Below are 22,711 nucleotides of genomic sequence, written 5' to 3'. Positions count from 1 at the left end.
CTCTCCAATTAACCCTATTAAATAGTTTATTGATTCCCATAATATCTCAGGATATTATATCTGCTGCATTTATCAACTGCTCACAAAAAAATCTATGAAAATTTGTTGCATATTTTAGTTTAACTAGTGGCAGTTCCTGATTAAAATTTCTATAATTTATCAGAAGCTCCTCCTTTTATCCAATTGGGAGTATTTGTCCCAGTTTGTCAATTCCAAAAACTTTAATATCAACAAGTATTACCTGGAAACAATTTGGATTAGATAAGAGCAAGTTCTGCCTGATGTCGGTGTAAACTGAAGTGTTCTGGTTTAGTTTTCATGCTCTGGTTCATCCCACCACACAGATCCAGACGAAGATAGATTCAAAAAGTCAAAGTTCTTCTAAACCTGCAGCCGTACCGATCCGGCTTCAATGGGAAGAAAAAGTTCCCCATTTCTGTATCGCATACAACTGGTTTTCTGCCATGCAGCTTCAAATTCAGAAGTGTTCAACTTCTCTGTCACATTTTGCACACCTGTGACGTCTCCCTTCAGTGTGAATGCTGCGTAAATGACCGAGAAGGGCAAGAAGGAAAACTTTCTGGTTTGAAAGCGCGTTGGCATAGCAACCACTGACACATGTTCAGCTGTTCTTTTTAGTTTTCATTCTCCGCTTCCTGTCATCCAAACACAAGAGGGAGGGGAGAGTTGGTACCTCAGCAGAGCTTTCTGTGCTGCATTCACTTGCGCTCGGACAGCTCAATGAAACACGGCATTCAGACGGCATGTACGTTTAAATTCCCCAGCGCTGTTAAACGCGTACCCTTAAAACAAGCACACTATTTTTGACTGTTCTAAATTAAAATGTTGAAGTAACACATTAAAGTTATTCTTTGAAGATTTTTAAAATTAATGAGCTACAACAACATTTAATTTCCGTTTGGAAAGTAAATGTCTATCAAGACAATAATAAGTCGAAATTTCTCACAATAGATAATGAATGAACACCCCTAGCTGTATGCAAGTGTAATAACCATATTTATCTTTCTTGCCAAGAAAAAGTGCCACATTTTTTCCCTTCAGTCTCATGGTAGGCAATGTGCAGCAGCAGGTGGAGGAGGGGCAGTTTCAGAGAAAACTCTATCCACTGATACGACGGAAGGATTTTGAAGGCCTAGTGACTTAAAGCAGTCTGTGTTCTTTCTTCCTTGTGTCAATTTGTTTAAAGTTTGTTTATATTGAAATGCTACGGAACCGGTTTGCACTTCCTGTTTCCTCCTCTGCAGTCTGAGGACGACAAGGCTGTAGCAGAGAGAAATGTGCTTTGGATAACGATGGACGGTAACCATGACGAAACCAGGTCATCGACTCTTTGTCTAAATCAGCTGTGATATTCATCTTAATAGTTAACACCAGATGTTGTTGTTACTACGCCGGGACCAGCAGCGGACCTGCTGGTTCTGTAACCAGGCTTTCATTGTGCTCGTGTCCAGACACATGTTCAGCGTGGAGGGGGTCTCGTCTCCCATGCTGATAAGAGGAAGGGGCTCTCGTGACAGCCAGCTCGTATCATGTCTGCAGCAGCGCTCTCTCCACTGTGCCCCTATTCTCCTGATAACAGGGGGGTGTGTCGGCCAACTTGTTGTCTCGTTGTGACGCGTTGTGACGCGTTGTTTCTCTGCGATGTGTCGGGGGAATATTTGGGTGACGGTGATCAATCAGAGGCCTTTCTGCTGCTGCCTGCCAGTGAATATTGCTGAATGATAATCTTGTGCTCTGAATTCGTTTGCTCATCTGGTGTCAGAGACTAATTCAGTTCAGTGGTGAACTGTGAGCATGTTTTCAGATAAAAGCCAAGATTATATAAGATTATATAATGCTGAATTTAAAAGTAGTGATCTTACTAAAGATGGAATAATTTGTACAGATTTATATCTTTTATAAAGAGATGAACAGAAATTTGTAAAAAAAGAAACGATTACCTGAAGTTTAATACTGGCCGACGCCAATCCGACACAGAAAAATGGTATGAATTGACTTAAAACCTTTTTTTTAATTTTTTTTTTTTACAGACATACATTTACTGAATTAAAGAAACCGAAACTGACAAAAACAATAAACGGACTTTCTTGGTCGAACATGTAAGAAAATAAACTGCAACAAACTTTCTTTTAAATGGTTTAGAAAGAGCAATTAGACATTCAAAATATAATAAACAATAAAGCGTGACTTCACTCAGAGCACAAAGCATAGATTTAGACTGAATAGATTTGCCCTTATGGATGGGGCACCTAATCACGACACCCAATCTAGAATTGTTTTCTGTATCAGTACTGACAGAGATTCTGGTATCAGATCGGTGCATCTTTAGTTTAATCTTTATCAGATGAGGTTTGGCAGGCAGGGATTATCTGTACCCGTGTCCACAGCTCTGAGCTGGGGGTCGCTAACGGCTCCCGCTCCTGGTCTCAGTGTCGCCGTGGACGTGTGGCTGTTGCGGTGACACCGGGGCAGCGTGTGCAACTGTGTGTTTTTTCCCTCCGTGGCCTCCACTCTTCCCTGCTACATCCTGCTTTCAGCTCTCCGCCTCCTATTCACTTGATATTCCTCGGCTCGCTCCCCGCTTCCAACACCGAGGCCCTCCGCTCGCATCATATGACATTTGGTGGGCACATTTTATCTGGAGTTACCTCACAGAGAGGTCAGTGTGTGTGTGTGTGTGTGTGAGTGAACGCGCTCTGTGTAAACAAGGAGGATGTGACATGCTCTGTGGATCCTCTGAGCCGTTTCCTAAAAGAAAGATGTGTTGTTCCGGTCGGACCGATCCGGCTGGTCTGAAGTTCTGCCGACTCGGCTTCAGTCATCACCTCCACGCCCCGAATGACAGCCACTCAGTTCAAGGTTTAACTGGGGTGTGTTGTTGTGTGCGCTAGATAAGTTAGATTCTCAGTAAAGTTGATGTTCGGGAAATAAAGTAATCAAATAATTAGTAAAGATTACTCTTCAGTAGGAGTTGGCAGTATGAATTTAAGAGCGTTAGCATGATATTTTGTAGTACTATTGTGATGACAATAAGGATGCCAAAAAAAAAGAAATTATGTATTCTTCTCACAAAGCTAAGTAGACTTCTTCAAGATGGCAACAGATTTTTTTTCCAGGCAAGAAATTGTCCCAGAAGTTATTGCGATAAACGATAATTTAGCTGACCTAAGAGCATTTTCAACCATGGTGACGACATACTGCAACAACAGATTCTCAAAGATCGGTGAACTTTAAATTCTTCTGGAACTGGAAGGTATTTTAAATATATAAATATAAATAAAATAAATAAAACTACAAGATGAATTTTAAAGTCCCAGTACAAAAAAAAAAAGGTCTTTCAAAAACAGAGCTAGTTGAGAGCAAAGCACCACACTGAAAACGTTTACCATCTAGCTTTGGTAGAAAAACAAAAAAATCGATAAATCATGGTAATGGAAATTGTTGCACTCATTTTAATTTATCATGTGATGAACTGATTTATTTCTTATTGCAACAGTCCTTGTTAGAAGTGAGTCGTTATGATTTGCTGAAGAGTGAAAGTGAGGTATCATGTTCTGATCGGATGATGTCAACCTTCAAACATTTTTGCCAAAAAACAGTTACATTAATTTGTTGCTCGGTCTTCGACTTGCTTTTGGGCCTTAAAAAAAAAAAATTCAGATCATTCTTCCTTCAAGATGAATTTTATCTGCTTTGAACCATGAGCTCTAATCCGAAAGAACAGAGGGGAAAAACAGAGTCTTTATGTAAATATCTGCCAATACGGTTCGTCTTTTTCCTTATTTCTTGTTTTGTTGTTCCTCCCTCCGTCCTTCTCATTTCTGATATCAGGTTGTGGATTTCACATTTTGGCGGCGTTCGACGCAGGCCTCTTCTCAAAGAGCGGCTTTCATAGGCGATATTGACATGTTGTGCTTCAGACTCACAAAGAGCAGCATTGAGAGTCGAGCGCTCGCTGCTTCAAAAACAGCAGAGCGATGACTCGGGTTCTTGAGGAGGACTTTGAGTCATCTGATTCGGTGGATTTGGGCCGATAGCGGAGACGTACAGAGCTCTCTAAGTTTCAGCTGCGGAGGAGGGGAGTTCTCTCTGGAGGTGTGCGTCCGCCACACGTGTGGATGTGCGCAAGTTGTTTTTTTTTGCTCCAATGCCCGCAAAGTGATTTTAAGCAGAGCTCTAGCAGAGAGCGAGAGTGTTTAGTCATGAGGTAATGTGACAGAGGCGGTTTGTGCCAGAGGTTTCTAGGAAAGAGCCTTGGCTGCGGTAATATTCACACACATGCTGTAGATCAACTCCACAGTCTGTGTGTGTGTGTGTGTGTGTGTGCGCGCGCGGAGGTGGGAAGGGACCAGTTAGTTTTGTAAAAGACGACCAGGCTGCGTGTGTGTGTGTGTGTGAAATGAGTGCGTAGGGGTCAACGGGGCAGGAGTGGGGGGGGTTTCCTTCCCCACCCCCAACATCCATCCCTCGCTGTGGAACACAGTGTCCTTGTAACCCACTAAAAGTAAATGTAGGAATGCGCCGATCGGGGATTTGTTTCCGATTTCTGCTTCTCGTGTCAATATGGCTTTTAGACATGTTTAGTTCTGTAAAACAAACAAACAAAAAAACCCCTCAGTTTTGAATGTTTCTTTAATGTTTTCTTGTAGTTTCTGATGCAAACATAGTTTTTAAGAAACCCTTCTGTGCAGTAAGGGGTGATGTCCCACTGTGTGCCTGTCAGAGAGTAGACATTTATTAATTTAAGACAAAATAATTAAAAAGTAGGAGAGGACAATGTGACTAAAGAAACGTGTCACAATATAAGCATTTCATATCAGTCGATATCGCTATTTATTGATAATTTTTTATTGAGCTTGTTTTAATTTATGACCTCATTCATTGATATATTTTTTATTGCAACAGGGTTTGGTGGAAAGACATGTAGCTTCTGCTGTGCGTATCAGGCAACAGACTGTTGCTAGGTAACCGGAGAGTGACTGAGTTAGTTGATGTCATCAACCTTGCTTAGCTGGTCGTTACAGGTTGAGCAGTTAAATCGTTTCCCCCTGCCTACATCCCCCAGAATGCCGTTCGGTTCTGGATCGAAGTTCAGAAAAAGGGATCCAGTTTCCGTTGAGCCTGTCAATCTAAATATCAACCAATTTCGGACGACGATGAATCTCAGGTTAAAAGTCTAAACCAGATGTGGAAAGAATCGTTCCTTGTTCGTTCAATTCTAAACATCCTGACATTTTGTCACGTCTGATTTTATTCCCAATGTCTGGTTGAAAAAGTGCAGAATATCTGATCGTACAAATATTTTTCATACCACAATGTTTGTAGCTCCAAAATTTGAAAGCGGTCTTGTTTCAAATACTTAACATTTTCACATGTTCTTAACATGTGAAAATGATCTTTTTTTCCCCTTTTTTTTTTAAGCAGCACAGCTTGTGCAACTCCAGTGAACCAGTTGGAGGAAGGAGGCCCATAAAGTTCAGCATCCATTCCTGCTTCATTCCACTTTAAACTCACATTTTCTGATCGCCCTTAGCGTCACAATGACAATATTACACGGTTACCACAGCAACATTAGAGTCTTGTAATGGGATTCAAAGTTGGTAAAAGCATTTCCAGAATCAGTTCGGTGTGTTTTCACTGTTTTCTCTCTCTCTCTTCACTGTTTCTCTTCTCTTCTCTCTCTTCCTCGGATGTGGTTGACACAGGAACCCCTCCACGGCTTTCTACCAGGCCTTCCAGTCTGGAAGCAGATTAAGAGACTCAAAGGCTCACAGCGATAGGTACAGTACCGAGCTGGATTGGACTGGGCCGGCCTGCCAGAGTGTAACAAAGCGCGTGCAGTGTTCAGCAGCAGTGAGCTTTGCTTTTTGACACGTGCATGGATTGAGTTTGGAAACAAAGCTTGGCAGCGGACGCAGCGCCGGCCGTCTCAATAAGATCCGTCTCGCCCTGCTAATTCCCTGCAGTCGTTCTCCTGAGTTTCCTGTGACATCATATAACACCTTTGTCGCTCAAGGGGTGACGAGGCGTTGCTTTCGCAATTTCTGCTAGCGTTTCTGTAGAGCTATCCGCCAGAGTAATTCCTCTCCTCTTGAGTTTCAAAGATGAACAAAAGTACACGGAGTCCAGAGAGGCCATCTCAAATGGTCAGTCAGGTAATCGGATTAAAAACCAGTTCAACCAGTCCTTATGGGGGGAATTTCACGTCTTTCTATTCATCTTTTAAACACCTGGAGGCATTTTGAGCAGCAGTAAGAAATCCTTAGTGGGCCAAAGCAGCACATAAATATGGAACAGTCTACAAATTCTGTATATTGGTTGGGTAAAAACAAAATCGGTAAAGTAGTATATATATTTTTCATATCATTGAGTGTTAAATTCATTTATGTCTAAAGCCTTAAAATGTCTTAAATTCATTCAAGAAAACATAAGTTGGCTTTGAACATGTTAATCACAGGTCTTAAATTGAATTTTGTCATGGCAAGACTGTTCTTTTCTGTCAGGCAAAAGTTTGAGTTTCACTCACTGCGCAGTGTGACTCAAGGTGATTCAGGCTACCGGTAACTAGCTGTTTATGGTAACTAGCTCTTTATGGTAACTAGCTGTTTATGGTAACTAGCTGTTTATGGTAACTAGCTTTTTCTTTACATCTGTAAGTGTAAATATATCAGAGTTGATCTTCGCCACTGACTTGCTTCTGTTGCCAACTCCTAACGATGCTAGGTCCATTCTGTATTGGGGACAGAAAGAGAAAACTTGTCATTTTGGGGTTTTACATCCATTCTCGGTGTGAGACGCAAAAAGCTGCTACCAAGAGCCACAAAACAGACCTAAGCAAATTTACAGTTCTGGTCCCTTGTCAAATACAAAAACATATTTTGTGCAGTTCTTTCATGATAAGTCTAAAGTCGTATTGATAATGGTCTCAAAAAAAACCTTAAATGTGAGTTTGGGGTATATTTCTGAATTTTGGCCCCTTTCTCTTGAGAATATCTCAAAATTCAGATTAGCACAGATGCTCAACTGGATTTAAGTAGGGGTGCACCGATTTTCTTAAATTTGGGAGCTCAGCAATCGGCCGATACATGAGTAGCCGATCTTATTCTACTCCACAAAAGTCTGAAAATCAGCCACTGCCCACCAGGTCACATCTGAACATTTGCTATTAGCAATAGTCACCCCACTGCTACCAACTCCCCCCCCCATGTTTAGCAACTTTCCAACCAAAACAAAAAAATCCTGCTATCTACAAATCAGGCTTCTTAAAGATCAATGATCAGGCAGAAAAGTGCAATCAGTTCCAACACATCGATATGCTTTGATGTAGTTCAGATCGGCTCAGCAATTGCAACTAGCTTGAGCTTCCCTGTCCCTGCTGATTAAAAAGAATCCACGCAGCATCATACCGCCGCCACCATGTTTCACCATGGCGATGTGTGGAGTGAGTTTTAGGATAAAATTTTGTATATTGATCAGCATTTGACCAGAAGCAGCCTTGAACAAATGGCCTTGAAGCTATTTGTTCTCTAGTGTTGCTTAACAAAACTCTCAGAAACGGAACAGCAGCGCTGGAAATCAGATTTGATCACACACATTCAGACTTTTGTTCACCAGTCAGTTCTTGCATGTTCCTCTTTGCTTACCCTCACAAAGTGTCATTTGCGGTATACTTAGGTTTCTAGTTGTAGCATGACAAAATGTGTAAAATAGTGGTATGAATACATTTCCAGGCCCTGCACTTACAGTCTCAAAGTTCCAAAAAGTGTTTGTGTTGAATCAAACTGAGCCTGAAAAGGTTTGTAATGACCGTGGGCTCAAACAAGAGTTCTTGTTAGCCTCCAAACAGAATGAGGAGCTGCTTGGCTTTTGTTCTTGTGCAGAAAGTAACACATGTTCAGTTTTATAGTTATTTCAGAAAGTTAGACCAAGGAAGATATCTTGTCTTGGTTCTGGAGCTGGAAGAGAAGCGGATTTAGTTTGCTTGGAGACAAAATGAATCTGCTGTCTTCACTGCTCTGCATATCCAACCAAGAAGAACCAAATCTATAGAGTGACTATGTTAGATTTTATTAGGAAGAAGTTGTGAATATCTGCTGTCTGCCAACCAGTCAGTTTGGATTCAACAAACTGCATTTAAATCACTTGGTGAGTTTAGTACAAGTCAGATAAAAGTTGAGGAAATGTCCCACACATTTTTTTTCTACTTTCATGGTTAATGTTTGCAGTAGTTCCAGTGCTCCCCACACTTACTGGAACCTCATACTGGATTTAGCCCACGGACGATGTCCATATTGATGCCAAATTACTTATAGAAGAGGATTAAAAGTCTGAGGGCTAAGTGATTGTCCAAAAAGACAACGCCACAAAAAGCCGTGTCCTCACTCCGTAACAATTGAGAACCGAAGGTAGTTTTCTGCAGGTTCACCAGACCACCGGCTATCAATTCCCTACTCAGACAAGCCGACAGTCTGCGGTCTCTTAGGGCTGCCAGGATGGGTCATAATTACCATTTACCATCAGGACGGTTTGCGTTGATGTCTGCAGCATGTGCAGTAAAATTTGAGGAGGAAAGTCTCATTCCATGATGAATCAGATTTTGCCTGCAGCAGTTGGACCACAAGGCCAACGTGCGGAGAACATGTGGAGCATGCTGCCCCGGTTGCCACACAAACGGAGTTAGCGACAATGGTGCGAGTCTTATCGTAGGAGGCGATCTAAATGCTTATCCAGGTTAAATTCTTCAACCGGTGGCGATGCGTGAACTTTACTTTTAGTAAACTTTGTGTACGGTCACTCCATACGCTATTAAACCAGATTATTCTCGTTTGCTAATTTTTTTCCAGAAGATAACTCTAAAATCAATAGAAGAATTAAGTTTATGGAGTTACAACCTGTGTAATGAACTTGGCTGCTCAACCTGCAAATGCTGGTCAGTGTCTTTTTTTTTTTTTTTTATTGCCAAGAAGAAGCATTGCTGCACTAATTTCTCTAATTTCACTAATTTTCTCACTTTAGTTGATGGTCAGATCTGTGTGGTACTTGTATCACCACAAAGTTATAGTTCTAAACAAGGTTTAAAGTCTTAATGTTTTCAAGACTGCTTTGTTGCAATCAGAACAGTTTTTCACTGAAATCTGTTCTTCTGTTCCTTGATTGCTGTGTGACTCTTAAGAAAATGTCCAGCTGACGGTGTGGGAGGCCAGTAGCGAGGGGCCCCTCTTTAAAGGAACTCAACTTTGCTGTGATGACATTTACAAGAATGGAAAAGAAACAGCTGAAAGCATAAGTGACAGGAAATGAAACTGCTTTAAGAGGAATATACAGCTGACACACCGTCAGCAGCCAACTGAGGAACTGTACACTCCAAAAAAAATAAAATAATCAATGCACGTCTCGCTTTTAATGGCTGCAGCTTTAGCGCGAAGTGGATCTGTGCCGCCCGTTTTAACTGGACCAGAACAAAGCCGTGAGATGAAGCTAGCGGCCTCGTTACGAGGGTTTAGCTTTTCCTTTGCTTCTCTGAGCGGTTGGTGTTGTGGAGACGCCAATCAACCCGAGTCTGCTTGCGTTTCCATGGAAGCCGGGGACAACTGGTGATGTGTTTGGGCCGGTGTGTGTTGTAGATCTTGGTGTTGATGACCCCTCATGTTGTTGACCCATAATTGTCCAGTTTTTTGTTGTTTTTGTTTTTTTGCTCGGGCTTGTTTGGGGTCCGTTTCAAGATGAAGTCACGGAACGGGTTTAGTGAAATCCCAAAGAAGAAAACAGATTTAACGTTTCTAACAGCCATTTTAACATGATGGATAATCTACCCAGCAGGGTTTTTTATTTTTTTTTGGTGATCCACCCTGTCTGTCAGAATCTAACTACATAGTCGGTTTTTTGACGTTTATTAAGACATTGATCAGACTTTTTGTGCCAGCCGACTTCAGTTTTGTTTTTATGAACTATAAGCAGCAACTAAATACTTTATCTTCTGGGTAAATCAGAAACTGAATGAACTGACTATTAAAATGCTCAAACGTTCAGTTATTTCTCTTAGCATAACTGAAAGTCGACAAATACAGAAGCTTACAAAAAAAAAAAACAACTAAAAAGAAACTTTACCAGACAGATCATGCTTAACTGACTTTATTTTTTTCTTTCTCATTTCTCACTCCAAGACAGATGTGACAGAAGGATTTGGGCTTTAGGAAACTTTATTTTAACTAATTCAACATCAAGTTATCTGCTGAATCCAACTTCCTTCCCTAGAAAACTGATCCATTTATGGAAGCTTTTCACTCATTTTGTGGTGTTATTAGAAACTACATACTTTTGCCTCATTCACCATATGTTTTTGTATTTTTTAAGACATTTTTTTGTTTTGTTTTTAGACGTTTTGGCAAGGTTTAACTCTCAGAAACCTGATGAAACTGGAAACATTTCTGATGCCAAGATCAGTTTTGAGTTCAAGTTAGAAAATGTAGTTGCTGTAACAGAAAATTATAACGTTTTCAATACAGTGTTACAAGTGACTAGTAACTGAAAGTAATTAAACACCAAGATGTCTGTTGAGCTGCCAGCTTCCCACCAGTGGAAACTAGCAGCTCAACTACTGCTGGTTGTATTCACAATCTCCCAATACATACCAGTTGTCCCCATTGAACAACAAGTGAAGACAAGTGATTGCCCCTGTAATAATATGTCGTTTTAGCCGATTGTGTTTTGTTACTTTTAGATGGAAAAAAAACCTTGCTGCTGCAACTTGAAAACAGGTGCTGTGAGTTTTACCTGATCTCTTACAAAGAGGACACAACCAGCTCTGATGATGCCAATCTTTGCCTTTAAGCTACGAAAGAACTGATCTAAAACTGACTCTAAGTGCAGAAAAGGTTTCAGTAAATGCTTTATGAACAGTTAACTACTTCCTTTTTTTTTCTTTTCTTTTTTTCCCTCAGTCTTGGGTTCTCACCACAAACCATTTGATTTCCTTGGGCCTTGTTTGCTGAGACGAAGCTCTAAATAGAAACGTGATCTGACCCTCAATAGTTTTACAACTCCATTCATTTGCATGACATTGCCACCCAAATTATCTTTTGAAGCTTGCTCGGGTGCAGGTTTTGTACTTCCTCTTTATGTTCACTGAAGACTCATGGTGGATGCTTGTGTAAGAACGCGTTAAGCACAACTGGTGGAAGTTGTCCGTTGACTGAAATGAGAAAAAAAACAAAACACACTATTTAATTTGAATATCCTTTATTTATTCCAAAGGGAAAATAATTTTTGTAACTCATATCATCCAAGTATCTTCAAAGAGTGGTTGAGGCTATAAATCTTTGGGCAAGAAGAATCTCCAGTAGCAGTCAGTCCTGCAGCAAGTCTCAAGAGGCCTCTGACTGAAGACTGTTGCTGCATGACTGTCGGGGCATGCTAACAGCTCCATATCCATATCCAGATATTTCACAGTAACATGTCCGGAATGATGCAAGTATGGCTGAAACGATTAACTGCGATTAATCAATTGTTGAAATAATCGTCCACAAGTTCAGTTAATGATTAATCGATTGCTAGACTGTCCAGCCTAAAGAAGGGCATTTGTTGAAAAAAAACATACTCCGAGCAGTAATTCAGCCTAAACTGTACAAAATAATATAGCTTTTAAGGCAAGAACCACCATGTTTTACCCAAAACTCCTGAGATTCACTAAAAGAATGTCATGTTGCTTCATTTGAGGCAATAGAATGTTTTATTTATTTTTTTTTTAAAGAATTGAATTGTTCATTTGCATCCCTTAAAGCAGGGGTGTCAAAGTCAAATGGACGGAGGGCCAAATAAAAAATTTAGCTACAAGCCGAGGGCCGGACTGATCGAATGTTCATTGAGATTTTTTTAAATGACGCATTTGGTCTAGTGCAGCGGACCGGCCCAAGCCTTCGTAAGCGGACTGGGGGCGCGCGCCAGAGGATCGAACGGGGGTGCGCCAGACGAGACGATCGGCGAAGTGCCAGACGATCGAACGCATTTTTTTCAGACGGGGTGCCGGCTTGCTGCGGGCCGGTTCTAATAATAAATCAAGATCATCCCAGGGGCCGTAGAAAATCTTCTCGCGGGCCGGATGTGGCCCGCGGGCCTTGACTCTGACATATGTGCCTTAAAGCATTTCTAGTATTGTATAAAAATATTTACGTGGGCAAATAGAAAATCTGCACCATGGGCCAATTTTGTTTTTATTCAATAAGTTGAATAATCATCAGAATAATTGCTAGAATAATCACTCGTTGCAGTCTCGGACATCAGCGGTTTTTGGCAAGCGCTGCTTATCCATCTCATTTGCTTTTGCTGCTTCTCTTTACACCTCTGTCTGCCATATTGAAATAGATCTACTTGGATCACACGAGGCACATGATCAAAACCGGATGCTACTGCTGGCGAAAACGACAGACGGCGACAGAAAGCAGCGGGATAATGGTTTGTTTTGGGGTGATTCAGTTTGCGTGTTCGGTCCGAAGATGCACAGTTTGTAAAAGGTTGTGCGTCAGACAAACATGTCGAATCCACAGCTTTTCTGCAAAATCGCAGTGTATAACACAGAACACGTAGCCACTCCCAAGTATTAAGAAGATTGTCTGTCCGACGCCTGATGATGATGACGACTGATGGATGAAGAGCAGCGCTACCAGGGGCGGATTATTATTATTTCTCACGTAGCTGCTTATATCAGCAGAACATATTCAAATATCTGCGCTCATTTGCAATGGAAACGCAGCTACTGATACATTCACAACATAGGGAAAAAAGTTGAAGGGCTGTGAATATACTGTATGCATTTCTGTTGACCAGGTGAAGTTATGACGCCGTCAGGATCTCGCCTGCCAATCTCTGCTCGCGTCTTATCGCCATGGAAGCCCGACAGTAAAGCGCTCCGCCGCAGCGGGAACCCTGCTGCTCTTAAACGCATCAGTAGATCTGTCACAAATGACAACAATTTGATGAGCTTCTCGCCCTTCTATACTTTGCTATCTCTAGTGGACTTTTATTGGCATTCCTTGTTTAGCTGTCAGTGCTGTATGGGAACCCGTATGCGGGGCTTGTAAATGTCAGCCGTGTTGATGTAGGAGTATCTGTTGCACAATCAAGAGTAAGCTGAAACCCACTTTGGCATTCTGTTTCATTTCAGCCCAGCCCATTAGCTTCAGAGGCTCAACTTTACACACTGATGTATGGACACAGACTCCTTTTGAGGGGACTGAGTTGATGACAGATGGATTTCTGTACTAGTTCCCCCCAAAAGCATAAAGAAATTTCTTCAGTCACTCGTGTGGTTTCCAGAACCCGCTCCTCCTGATTACCTGAAAGAACTTCCAGTTGTTCTCGCAAGTACTTTGATTACTAGATGGTGTCCTAATATGACACTGATAGGATTTTGTTTCTCTGCTTGCATCAGCGCAAGTACTACATCCGCAGCTAAAGTCGCGAGCATCAACCCAAACCTTCAGGGTTTAACAAGAATCTGAGCCCACAAATCTTCTACGACTCCATAGGAACGGTTGTTGTGTTACCGATGTTTTCCGGTCACCATAGTTACAGATCCGTCACTGGCACAAGTCCCGCTGACAGTGCACACTGGTGTTTCGAATTTTCCTCGTCTTCTAGTCCCTGATGTGATTACAGGAGTTCTGCAGGAAAAGCTCTAGGGAAGACTGCTTCTCTCTCTCTCTTTCTCTTCCTTTCTGTTTCTCTGTAGAAGTGAGATCATTGGGAGTTCTGGGAGGAGGAACCACAGGAGAAGATCTGTCGCAGTTTGGGTTATCTGTGAATGATTTTAGGGAACCTAGATGAACGTTTGAGTAAGCAAATTAAGAAATCTCTGATTAGAGAGGCATAAGAGAAACTTTGTGTGGTTTGTTTGTGCCATTGTCTCTTCAAATTGCAAATCAAGTCATGTCATTTCCAGAAGTAGGCAAATACTGGGCTGGTGTGAACCCAAACACACCGGGGCAGTGTGGAGCGGTAGGGTGTACAGAGTGTGGTTTCATTTTTCTGTACTGTCAAAAGCCACTGAAGCAACAAGGGTGGAACCCAGAGCCCATCAGCTCTTTGTTTTATAGACTGAGAGGAGGAAAAAAAATTCCATTAGGGAGGAAAAGTTTAGGAGAGCTCACTGTGCCTAAATTAAACACACATTTTTCGCAGCTTTGGGTCATGAAACGGTTCGCCCTCGTGGTGGTGGTGGTTGGGTGGGGGGTAAAGAATTGAGGACAAATTTGTGTCTTGCAGCGATGGGCGTGTGTCGCAGAGCGGATCTCTCGTAGCGGGCGTTCAGGAGCGGCGTGAGGCCGGGTGGGCCATGTAGCCTAGTCGTATCTTAGGAACGAACCAGAGGGAAGGAGAGAATAGAATGAGTGATGGGGCGTCATGGCAGCAGAGGTATGGGAAGTATTCCTCCCCAGCACATCCCACTGATAACAATCAGCCTTAGCGCTTCCGCCCGTCTCGCGCACACCAGCCAGACGGACTGCGGAGGAACAGGACGTCTTGTGCCCAGTAGGGGGTCGAGGGTAGGGTTCAGGGTTCCGACAGGACGGGGACTGTGCTGCAAGGCATGCTGGGATTGAGCTTCAGGTCTTTCAAAAATATTGTTTCAGAAACTCATGAGAATTTGTGGACAACAGTTTACAGATTGCTGCTGCAGCTGGACATGAAGCTTTCTGTCGCCCTCTAGTGGAGGAAAGTCATTTTGCTCATACTAAAGTGTTTTTCAAAAGGGATTCATATTTTGTCTCACTACCACACCAGGTTGGTTTTTTTTTATGACAAACCAACAGAAGTAGTTCATAATTGTGAAATGGTATGAGGTTAAATAAACCAAAATCATCCTGCTCATTTGTACCTTGGATTACGAGTACAATATTTCTATTCTAATAACTGCACAGTATCTTTATCTTCTGCATTATATCATTACTATTATTGCCATTATTGCAAATCTTGTTAGGCCCGAGCAGCAAAGCGCTGCGAAGGCCTATTGTATCTGTACTGTTTATTATTCTTTATTATTCTTCCACCCAAATGAATTGCCTTTTTGGAGGCTTTAACATATTCAAAAACTCACCAAATTTGGCGGACGCATAGAGACTGTTTAAAATTTACGTATTTTAAGGTCGTCGCAAAAATCGCAACAAAAATGGCTCAACAGCGCCACCTAGAAATTTTCAAAAGACCCTTTTCTATTCACTTACTTTGTCGTAGAGACTTGAAATTTGGTACAGTTGTAGAGCTCCCCAAGACGCTCAGAATTTACAATTATTGTCATAGTCCAAGTATCACAGGAAGTCGGCCATTTTGGATCGAAGGTCACATTTTGACCCGATTTTTGCCGTTTACACCCTTCGTATTTGATCGAACTCCTCCTAGGGATTTCGATTGATCGGCTTCAAACTCGGTCAGTCTGATCATAAGGCATGGCCGATTAAAAGTTATCAAACGGTGACTTTTGAGTATGCTGAAGGGGGGCTAGCGGGGGTCACAGTTCACCAACTCGCCACGAAACTCTAAACAGTTATACCGCCTACACTAAAACTCTCAGAGGAACCAAACTTTCAGTGATTGAGCATCATGGGTTGACCTAAAATACCCTGGGGTCAAATGATGACATCACTAAGGCCACGCCCCCTGAGAACAGGAAGTGTCATGTTTTACTGGGAACGGTCCCTATATTACACCTTTGACCTAATCAACATGAAACTGTGTTAACAGACAGGAAACATGTCGCTCTATAAGGGATTCCAGCCCGACCGGCTTTGATGGAGCAGGTGGGCGTGGCGGCGTGGCTAAGTGACCTCTAACGCCGCTGTCATACGCTTGGCTCTGAATTCCACAGTTTTGGGCCAAACTTCTCCAAACTCACTAGGATGGATCTTTATCCACCCCAAGACAGGAATCCATAATAAAATTTGGTGGGCGTGGCCTAATTTCTCTATAGCGCCCCTAGAAAATTTTAAATGACCAGCCCCTAGCCATGGTTTAACCTACAATTACGTAAACTTCTTACACATCTGTATATTGTCCTGATGTACAAAAAGTCTCTTGGATCCATGGTCTCAACCCAACAGGAAGTCGGCCATTTTGGAATGAAGTTCCAAAATTGACCCCATTTTGATGTTTACAGCCTTCAGATTTGATCGAACTCCTCCTACAGTTTTTCAGATACAGACTTCAAAATCGCTCAGCACACACTTGAGGCATCAAAGGTGAAAAGTTATCAAAGGAATTCTCGTACTTCAAAGTATGTGGGCGTGGCTATGTGTCAAACTTTGACTATTCGCCATGAAACATAAAACTCTTATAACTCCTACAGTAAAACTCTCAGAGGAACCAAACTTTCAGTGATTGATCATCATGGATTGACCCAAAAGACCCTGTGGTCAAATGATGACATCACTCAGGCCACGCCCCCTGAGAACAGGAAGTGTCATGTTTTACTGGGAACGGTCGCTATCTTACACCTTTGACCTAATCAACTTGAAAGTTTTTCCAGACACAGAAGACATTCTGGTGTATGTTGGATTCCAGCCCGACCGGCTTTGATGGAGCAGGTGGGCGTGGCGGCGGCATGGCGGTGACCTCTAACGCCGCTGTCATTACACGCTTGGCTCTGATTCCACAGTTTTGGGCAAAGCTGTTCCAAACTCACTAGGATGGATCCTTATCCACCCCTGAAAGAAATCCATAATAAAATTTGGTGGGCGTGGCCTAATGTATTTATGGCGGCTAGAAAATTTTAAATGATCAGCCTCAAGCCATGCTTCAACCTAGAATTACCAAACTTGGTACATATGTGTATCTTTTCAGGACGAACAAAATAGTCTCTTGGAGCCATATTCTAAATTCAACGGATTTTCTGTAATTTTAGATTTTTTAGAAAAAAACATATGTTATTCCCATTAAGTCCTCTTGGTGTCACTGTTACTCCACACATGAATAAGGCGAGAATTACACAGTATGAGAGAGGTGCTGTAATGGCGATATTAACCACTTGGTGTCACTATCACGCCATACATGACTATGTGTACATTTTTACCACTGCAATTCCCAAAGATGCATCTGTGTATTTTGTAGTTCCACAGTTACGTTGTTTTCGATACTTCTGCTGGCTCGTTGGGATAAAAATAGCCTCCACGGATAACATTAACGATCAATCCTTCCTTAATCCCGTCTGCATGTTCGTTTTTATTATGTAAGTATACATTTCCATCTCCTATATTTGCGTTTATATCACTTATTAGCACTAGAGAACTGAATATGACGGTTGACAGTCAAGCTAACGCAGCTAAGCTATTAAGTGCACAGAAGCATGCTTGATTTAACGGAGAGAGCAGCGCCTGCAGCTGTACGGCTGCTTATTAATTTTCCCTGAAGTAAAAAAAGAAAAGAAGAATTTCTGATATTTTTATTTTTGAATCATCTTTATAATTAAGAAAATTGTGGAAACATTGTTTCAAAACATCTTGTACGTAGCGCATGCCAAAGCTTAAATCTTATTTCTCAGTTCGGTTTTCGCACGCCCCCCCCCCCCCGCCCCCGCCGCCGCCCACATTTACGTAGCAATGTCTGGCTCGTTGGGATAAAAATAGCCTCCACGGATAACATTCACGATCAATCAAGCCGTCATGATATGTGTGCAGTTCGATCTTTATAACGCACGCACGCACGCGCACCCCCCCCCCCGCTCCCCCCCGAAGGGGTGAATATGACGGTTGACAGTCAAGCTAACGTAGCTAAGCTGTCGGACCTAACGAATAGGAGACAGATGTCATGGGTATTAGCGGTGAGATGTCCTGTTGTTGCATTCCAACTTATCAACGTGTTTGCTGCAGAGATGTGGATTCTGGTGAGTCTGATATGCTAAACAATTTCTTGCTCATTTAATGGAAGCCACATTATTTTGTTTTAACCGTACATGGGCTGCACACTCAAAGCTGTGGAGTTTAGTACTTTCAAAATATCCTTACAGTTAAAAGTTTGCCTGGCAAACCTATTAAACGATATTACCTCAAAGGTGTTGACAGGAAGTGAATTTTATTTATTAGACAATAAAATAAACTGGTCCAAAAAACGTGAAAACAGCCACGAATGAACGTGTCCGTAGTTGCCAAGAATTATAATGGCAACTTAACGCCACTATAATAATTAATATTGAGATAAGTGTCACAAATCTGTGCAGCAATCTGAGCTGTGGAATTGCAGGAGGATCGCTGAGCTTTGATATTAAACGCAGGGCCGTAACGCAGAACCTGGAGGCGGTGGGTGGGGTGGGGGGCTTTAAAGTAATTCTTAGAGTTTTCCACACAGCAGTGAACCACACAAATTACTCACGTTTTTATTTTTTGGACAATCTCCTCTTCAGTTCAACCTTACCAGTGGAGAAACATTGTTGATGTTACCAACAATAGCTTACAATTAAGAATTGGCAAAGCTCAATGTGATTTTCACAGTAGACGGAGCTCAGAGTAACCAAACTTTCAGTGATTAATCGTCATGTGGTCAAATGATGACATCACTAAGGTTAAACTGTCACTGTCACACTTAAAGTAAATATTTGTTGTATTTAACATGTTTCATGTAAGAAGTGAGCATGTGATGAAATAGATTCTGTCCTCCAATTTTATGTAATTGAACATTACAGCTAACAAATGTGATGATCATGTGAGGTAATACATTTTATGAATTTTTCTTATATACAGTATATTTTTTAAATATAAAATTAGTTAAATAAAAGGGGGTCAAATGTAATAAAGATGAATGTAACAATTTCACCTTGATTTTGAGTTAATGGGGCACACGATTTGGAAGCTATTGAAGAAATCATATTATTTAATATTAAAATTATTTATCCAACCATCTTCTTACAGCAGGGGTGTCAAACTCCAGTCCTCAAGGGCCGCTGTCCTGCAACTTTTAGATGTGCCGCTGCTGCACCACCTGGATAGAATGATTTGATCATTAGCCCCACCCACTTCCAAATGACCCTCGCCATATTCATACGATTGTCTTTAAATCACACATGGATGATCCGATTGGCACCAAACTTGAAATGTAAGACCTGTGGTAACCTTTAAAGAGCTCAAATGTTTTGAAATGTAATTTTACGCCACTGCGCCCCCTAGGTCAATCCATCCGCTATATCTCCGCCGTAAATGGACCGATCTCATGCTTAGATTTTTTGTGAGTCGTCGGGAGCGCTGCCGAACGATTCACGCAGTGCCGCCTGGCGGGCGATCGGGCGGGAAGGTTGGCGACGGCTCCAGCTGCGGCGAGCGTGCGCCGGCTCTGTAAACGGTGCGAGAGCTTCCGCGGCGGCTGGAACTCCGCGGTGGCCAGTGAGCCGGAGCAGCGCTTGCTGCGAGGGCCGCACGAGGCTGCTTGCAGCTTTAATTTTATATATTTTCATAACACTTTCTGAAGACGTTTGTGTAAACCTGCATACCTCGATGCTGCGGTTACACGCCTCAGTTTCCCCTCTGTGGGATAATAAATTTTATTTTATTTGTATTCCCGCCTCCTGAGTCAATACTGCGTAGAACCGACTCACAACAATGTGACATTTTTTTGTCCTTTTTTTCCTGTTTCATCGCTGCAACAATAATTAAGTGCTCCCAATTAAGTGACTTCTTCTGCTTGTTTCTTTTACTGGATTTTATCCACCAGGTTTTTCAGATGAAGGCCGTTCCTTCCACTTCCTTCCTTTTTATCATCTTAAAATATTTCCGGAAATATCAGATGTTCCTCCTATAAAGTATTGTGCCAATATAACCAAGTTTGTCTTCTCCATTTTCTTCACTTCGGTGTTTCCTTCCTTTATGTGACCAGGCCAGGACATCTCTAGAGTTTCTGATTTTATTATTAAATGTTAACACTGATTATGTGTTATAAAGACAATGTTTGCCCTCTTTACTCTGTTGTAAAAGAACTTTTTCCTCTTTTTCCTTTAAATACGCACTGACTGATGCCATCTACGCTGCCTAGATCAATTTCTTGTATTGGGTGTTTTGTAAAGCTAATCTAATTCCTTCTGTCTTTTTTTCTTTCAGTGCCTCTGGAACCAACATTGTTGCCATTGATAATAAAATTGAACAGGCAATGGTAAGCTCCTCAGTTATTTGTTCTCTATAAGAAAATATTCTAATTAAAATCGTCAGAATTTTAATTTCTTTCTTTAATTGATTGCAGAAAGTGAAACCTCCAACTTCTTTCGATTCACGAGAGAGAGAGTGAAATATGTTCAGGCCTTCAGTTCCATTATTATAGATAGTAATGTCAGAAATTTCCAATGTATAGATTCAAAACTTGAATGCAGTCTTCCAGGTTAGCCTTTATTACTAGAAACGCTTATTTTACCAGCCTTTTTTAAAATTATTTTGTCAAAAAAAAAAAAAAAATTACTGTTTTATTTTTTGTTAGTAGTACTCCAATTCTTGAAGAAAACAGAATTTTGGGTTGACATTAGCTATCAATCGCTAAAGTTAACTAATAATTGAATCTGTGATTCAATGAGGTTTCAGATTTTTTTTAAATTAAATTATTGAAATACACCCACTTTTAATAAAATCGTGTAATTGCTGCGCTTCACCGCAACCTGCCCCTTGACCCACCTGCTCCTTTCCGTGTGTTTGTGCAGGACCTGGTGAAAAGCCATCTGATGTATGCGGTGCGTGAGGAGGTGGAGGTGCTGAAGGAGCAGATCAAGGAGCTGTTTGAGAGGAACTCTGTGCTGGAGCGGGAGAACGCCGTGCTCAAATCCCTGGCTAACAGCGAGCAGCTGTCTCAGCTAACGACTCAGACCGTCGCCGCCCCGGCCACCACTGCCGCCGCCGCTGCTGCCCCCGGGTCCACCTCCCCCCCCGGCCTCCAGCAGCTCCATCCCAAACCCCAGCAGCTCCAGCCTCAGCAGCTCCAGCCTCAGCAGCTCCAGACTCAACTCGACGCTGGCCAACAACTGCAGCCCAACGTCACCTCCGCTTGAAGAGCGTCTGCCCTGCTTCACACAGGGCAGAAACAAAGCATCTCCTTGTACAACTTAATATAATTAGTATATGTGAAATTAAAAAGAAAGAAACTGTCTTTAGCCACCAGCTTGACCACAAAGTACAGTGCTTCTGTGTGTGTGTGTGTGTGTGCGAGCGCGCGGCTCGCATGCGTGTGGGGGTGTGTTAGCAAGCTAGCAAGCGAGACTGTGAACTGGTTTTGAAATGTATGCGTGTGTCTGTACTGTGGGCCTTTCCAGTGTTAATGCAATCATCAAAGGGTGTGTGTGTTTCAGAGAGAGAGAGAGAGAGAGGCTAACCGGAAGTGTGAGAGGGGCGAGTGGCAAGCAGGCTGGAGCGGCTTCAGAACCAAACCCAAACCGCACCGCCTGACCTGAAACGCGCTCAAAGGGGTTCACCGGCGGAAAAGAGACAAACAGGAAGTAGAGAAAAAGTGCTTATTTTTTTAAACGAGACAGAGTCGTTAGGGGTTAACTGCTCAATGTCGAGATCCAAGAACTGGGAGAGTCTTTACTTTGTTTTTGTCGGAGCGCCAACACTGCTGCCGTCACCTTGCATCAAGTCCAACTCTCACATTGGTCCTCCTGAGTTCCACTGTTATTAGTGTTTATTTATTACAGGGCTGCTATTTCCACAAAAATGAACAATTCCATGAAACCTGTTGAATAGTAGCCCGGTGACAACAACTCTTCTTCTTCTCTGTTTTACAGTGTTTTAACAGCTCAGCCTCATCCCAGGCTGCCCTCTGTGAAGACGAATAAAATGTAGGCAAAATAAAATGAAAATTCTGACAAATGTTTAACACTAACTCAGATATCACGCTGCAATTGCCAATCCATAGCTTGAGCTCGATTGAATGTACATTTTTGTATAGTATAAAGTATTATTCGCCTTGATGGGCGACAGCACCTGTCGACGTCAGATGTTAATATAAGCCAGCAAAGGGGGGGGGGGGAGTTGAAGAAAACCCACTTATTTGATCTTAAAGTGAATTTAAGAGTATTACCATGCCCCCCCTCTTTACTTTCAGTTTTAGCTCCACTGGTTTTCCTGTGGGAGGCGGGGCCAACGGAGGGGAGGGAGGGGGAAGAAGCTGTGAAATCATCCAACATACTTCAACGTACGTCAACCAAAGATTAAAAGCTGTGTAAATCGATTTCTTTTGAGATGCACACATGATTTTTTTTTTTTGTTTTTTTTTGTTTTGTTATTTCCTCCTACACAAAAATAGTTTCGTTGCTGTTCAGCATGTTCTGCATGATCTGTAACCTTCAAACCACTTTCTTACCTCATTTTTATTCAGCACTCTTGTAAGATAGTCTGAACAGTGTAAATGATTTTGGGGGAGTGAGAGGGGGGGGGAGTCAGGGGAGTTTCTGTTGCCGAGCAGCGAGTTGAAAATAAAACCTAGTGTTGCCGACACTAGTCGCAGACGAAATGAAGTGAGCCATGTTTTTGTTCAGTCAAATGGTGTTTGAATTTCATATGCCAATAGTTTTGTTACTTTGCAAAATTTTATTGTATTTAAATAAAAGCAATATTCCGATTCCAAGATGTCGTTTCACTCGTGCCTGTGTGGCTGTGCGGCTCGGCTCGTGTTTAAACGTTCCAACTGGGCGAAGCAGCTGACGTGTGTCCGGTCAGGATTACAACAACCACACCTAATA

The 22,711-nt window shown here is 42.1% G+C and overlaps 1 protein-coding gene across 2 annotated transcripts in view; it reads left to right on the top strand.

Moving 5' to 3' along the window:
• LOC122841367 (TSC22 domain family protein 2-like) overlaps positions 1–22,596 on the top strand; it is a 28,344-nt gene extending 5,748 nt beyond the window's left edge. Inside the window, exons 2-4 of one of the 2 annotated variants that reach the window (XM_044134636.1) lie at positions 5,727–5,801; positions 20,091–20,142; positions 20,678–22,596. In XM_044134636.1, coding sequence (XP_043990571.1) covers positions 5,727–5,801; positions 20,091–20,142; positions 20,678–21,022 — 472 coding nt within the window. In that variant the 3' untranslated portion in view covers positions 21,023–22,596. The remainder of the gene's footprint in view (positions 1–5,726; positions 5,802–20,090; positions 20,143–20,677) is intronic. The other variant, XM_044134637.1, reaches the window with a different exon arrangement.
• The last annotated feature ends 115 nt before the right edge of the window (positions 22,597–22,711 follow it).

This window comes from Gambusia affinis, linkage group LG12 (genome assembly GCF_019740435.1).
Source record: "Gambusia affinis linkage group LG12, SWU_Gaff_1.0, whole genome shotgun sequence".
Classification (NCBI taxonomy): domain Eukaryota; kingdom Metazoa; phylum Chordata; class Actinopteri; order Cyprinodontiformes; family Poeciliidae; genus Gambusia; species Gambusia affinis.
This window is presented reverse-complemented; position numbering and strand designations above follow the sequence as displayed.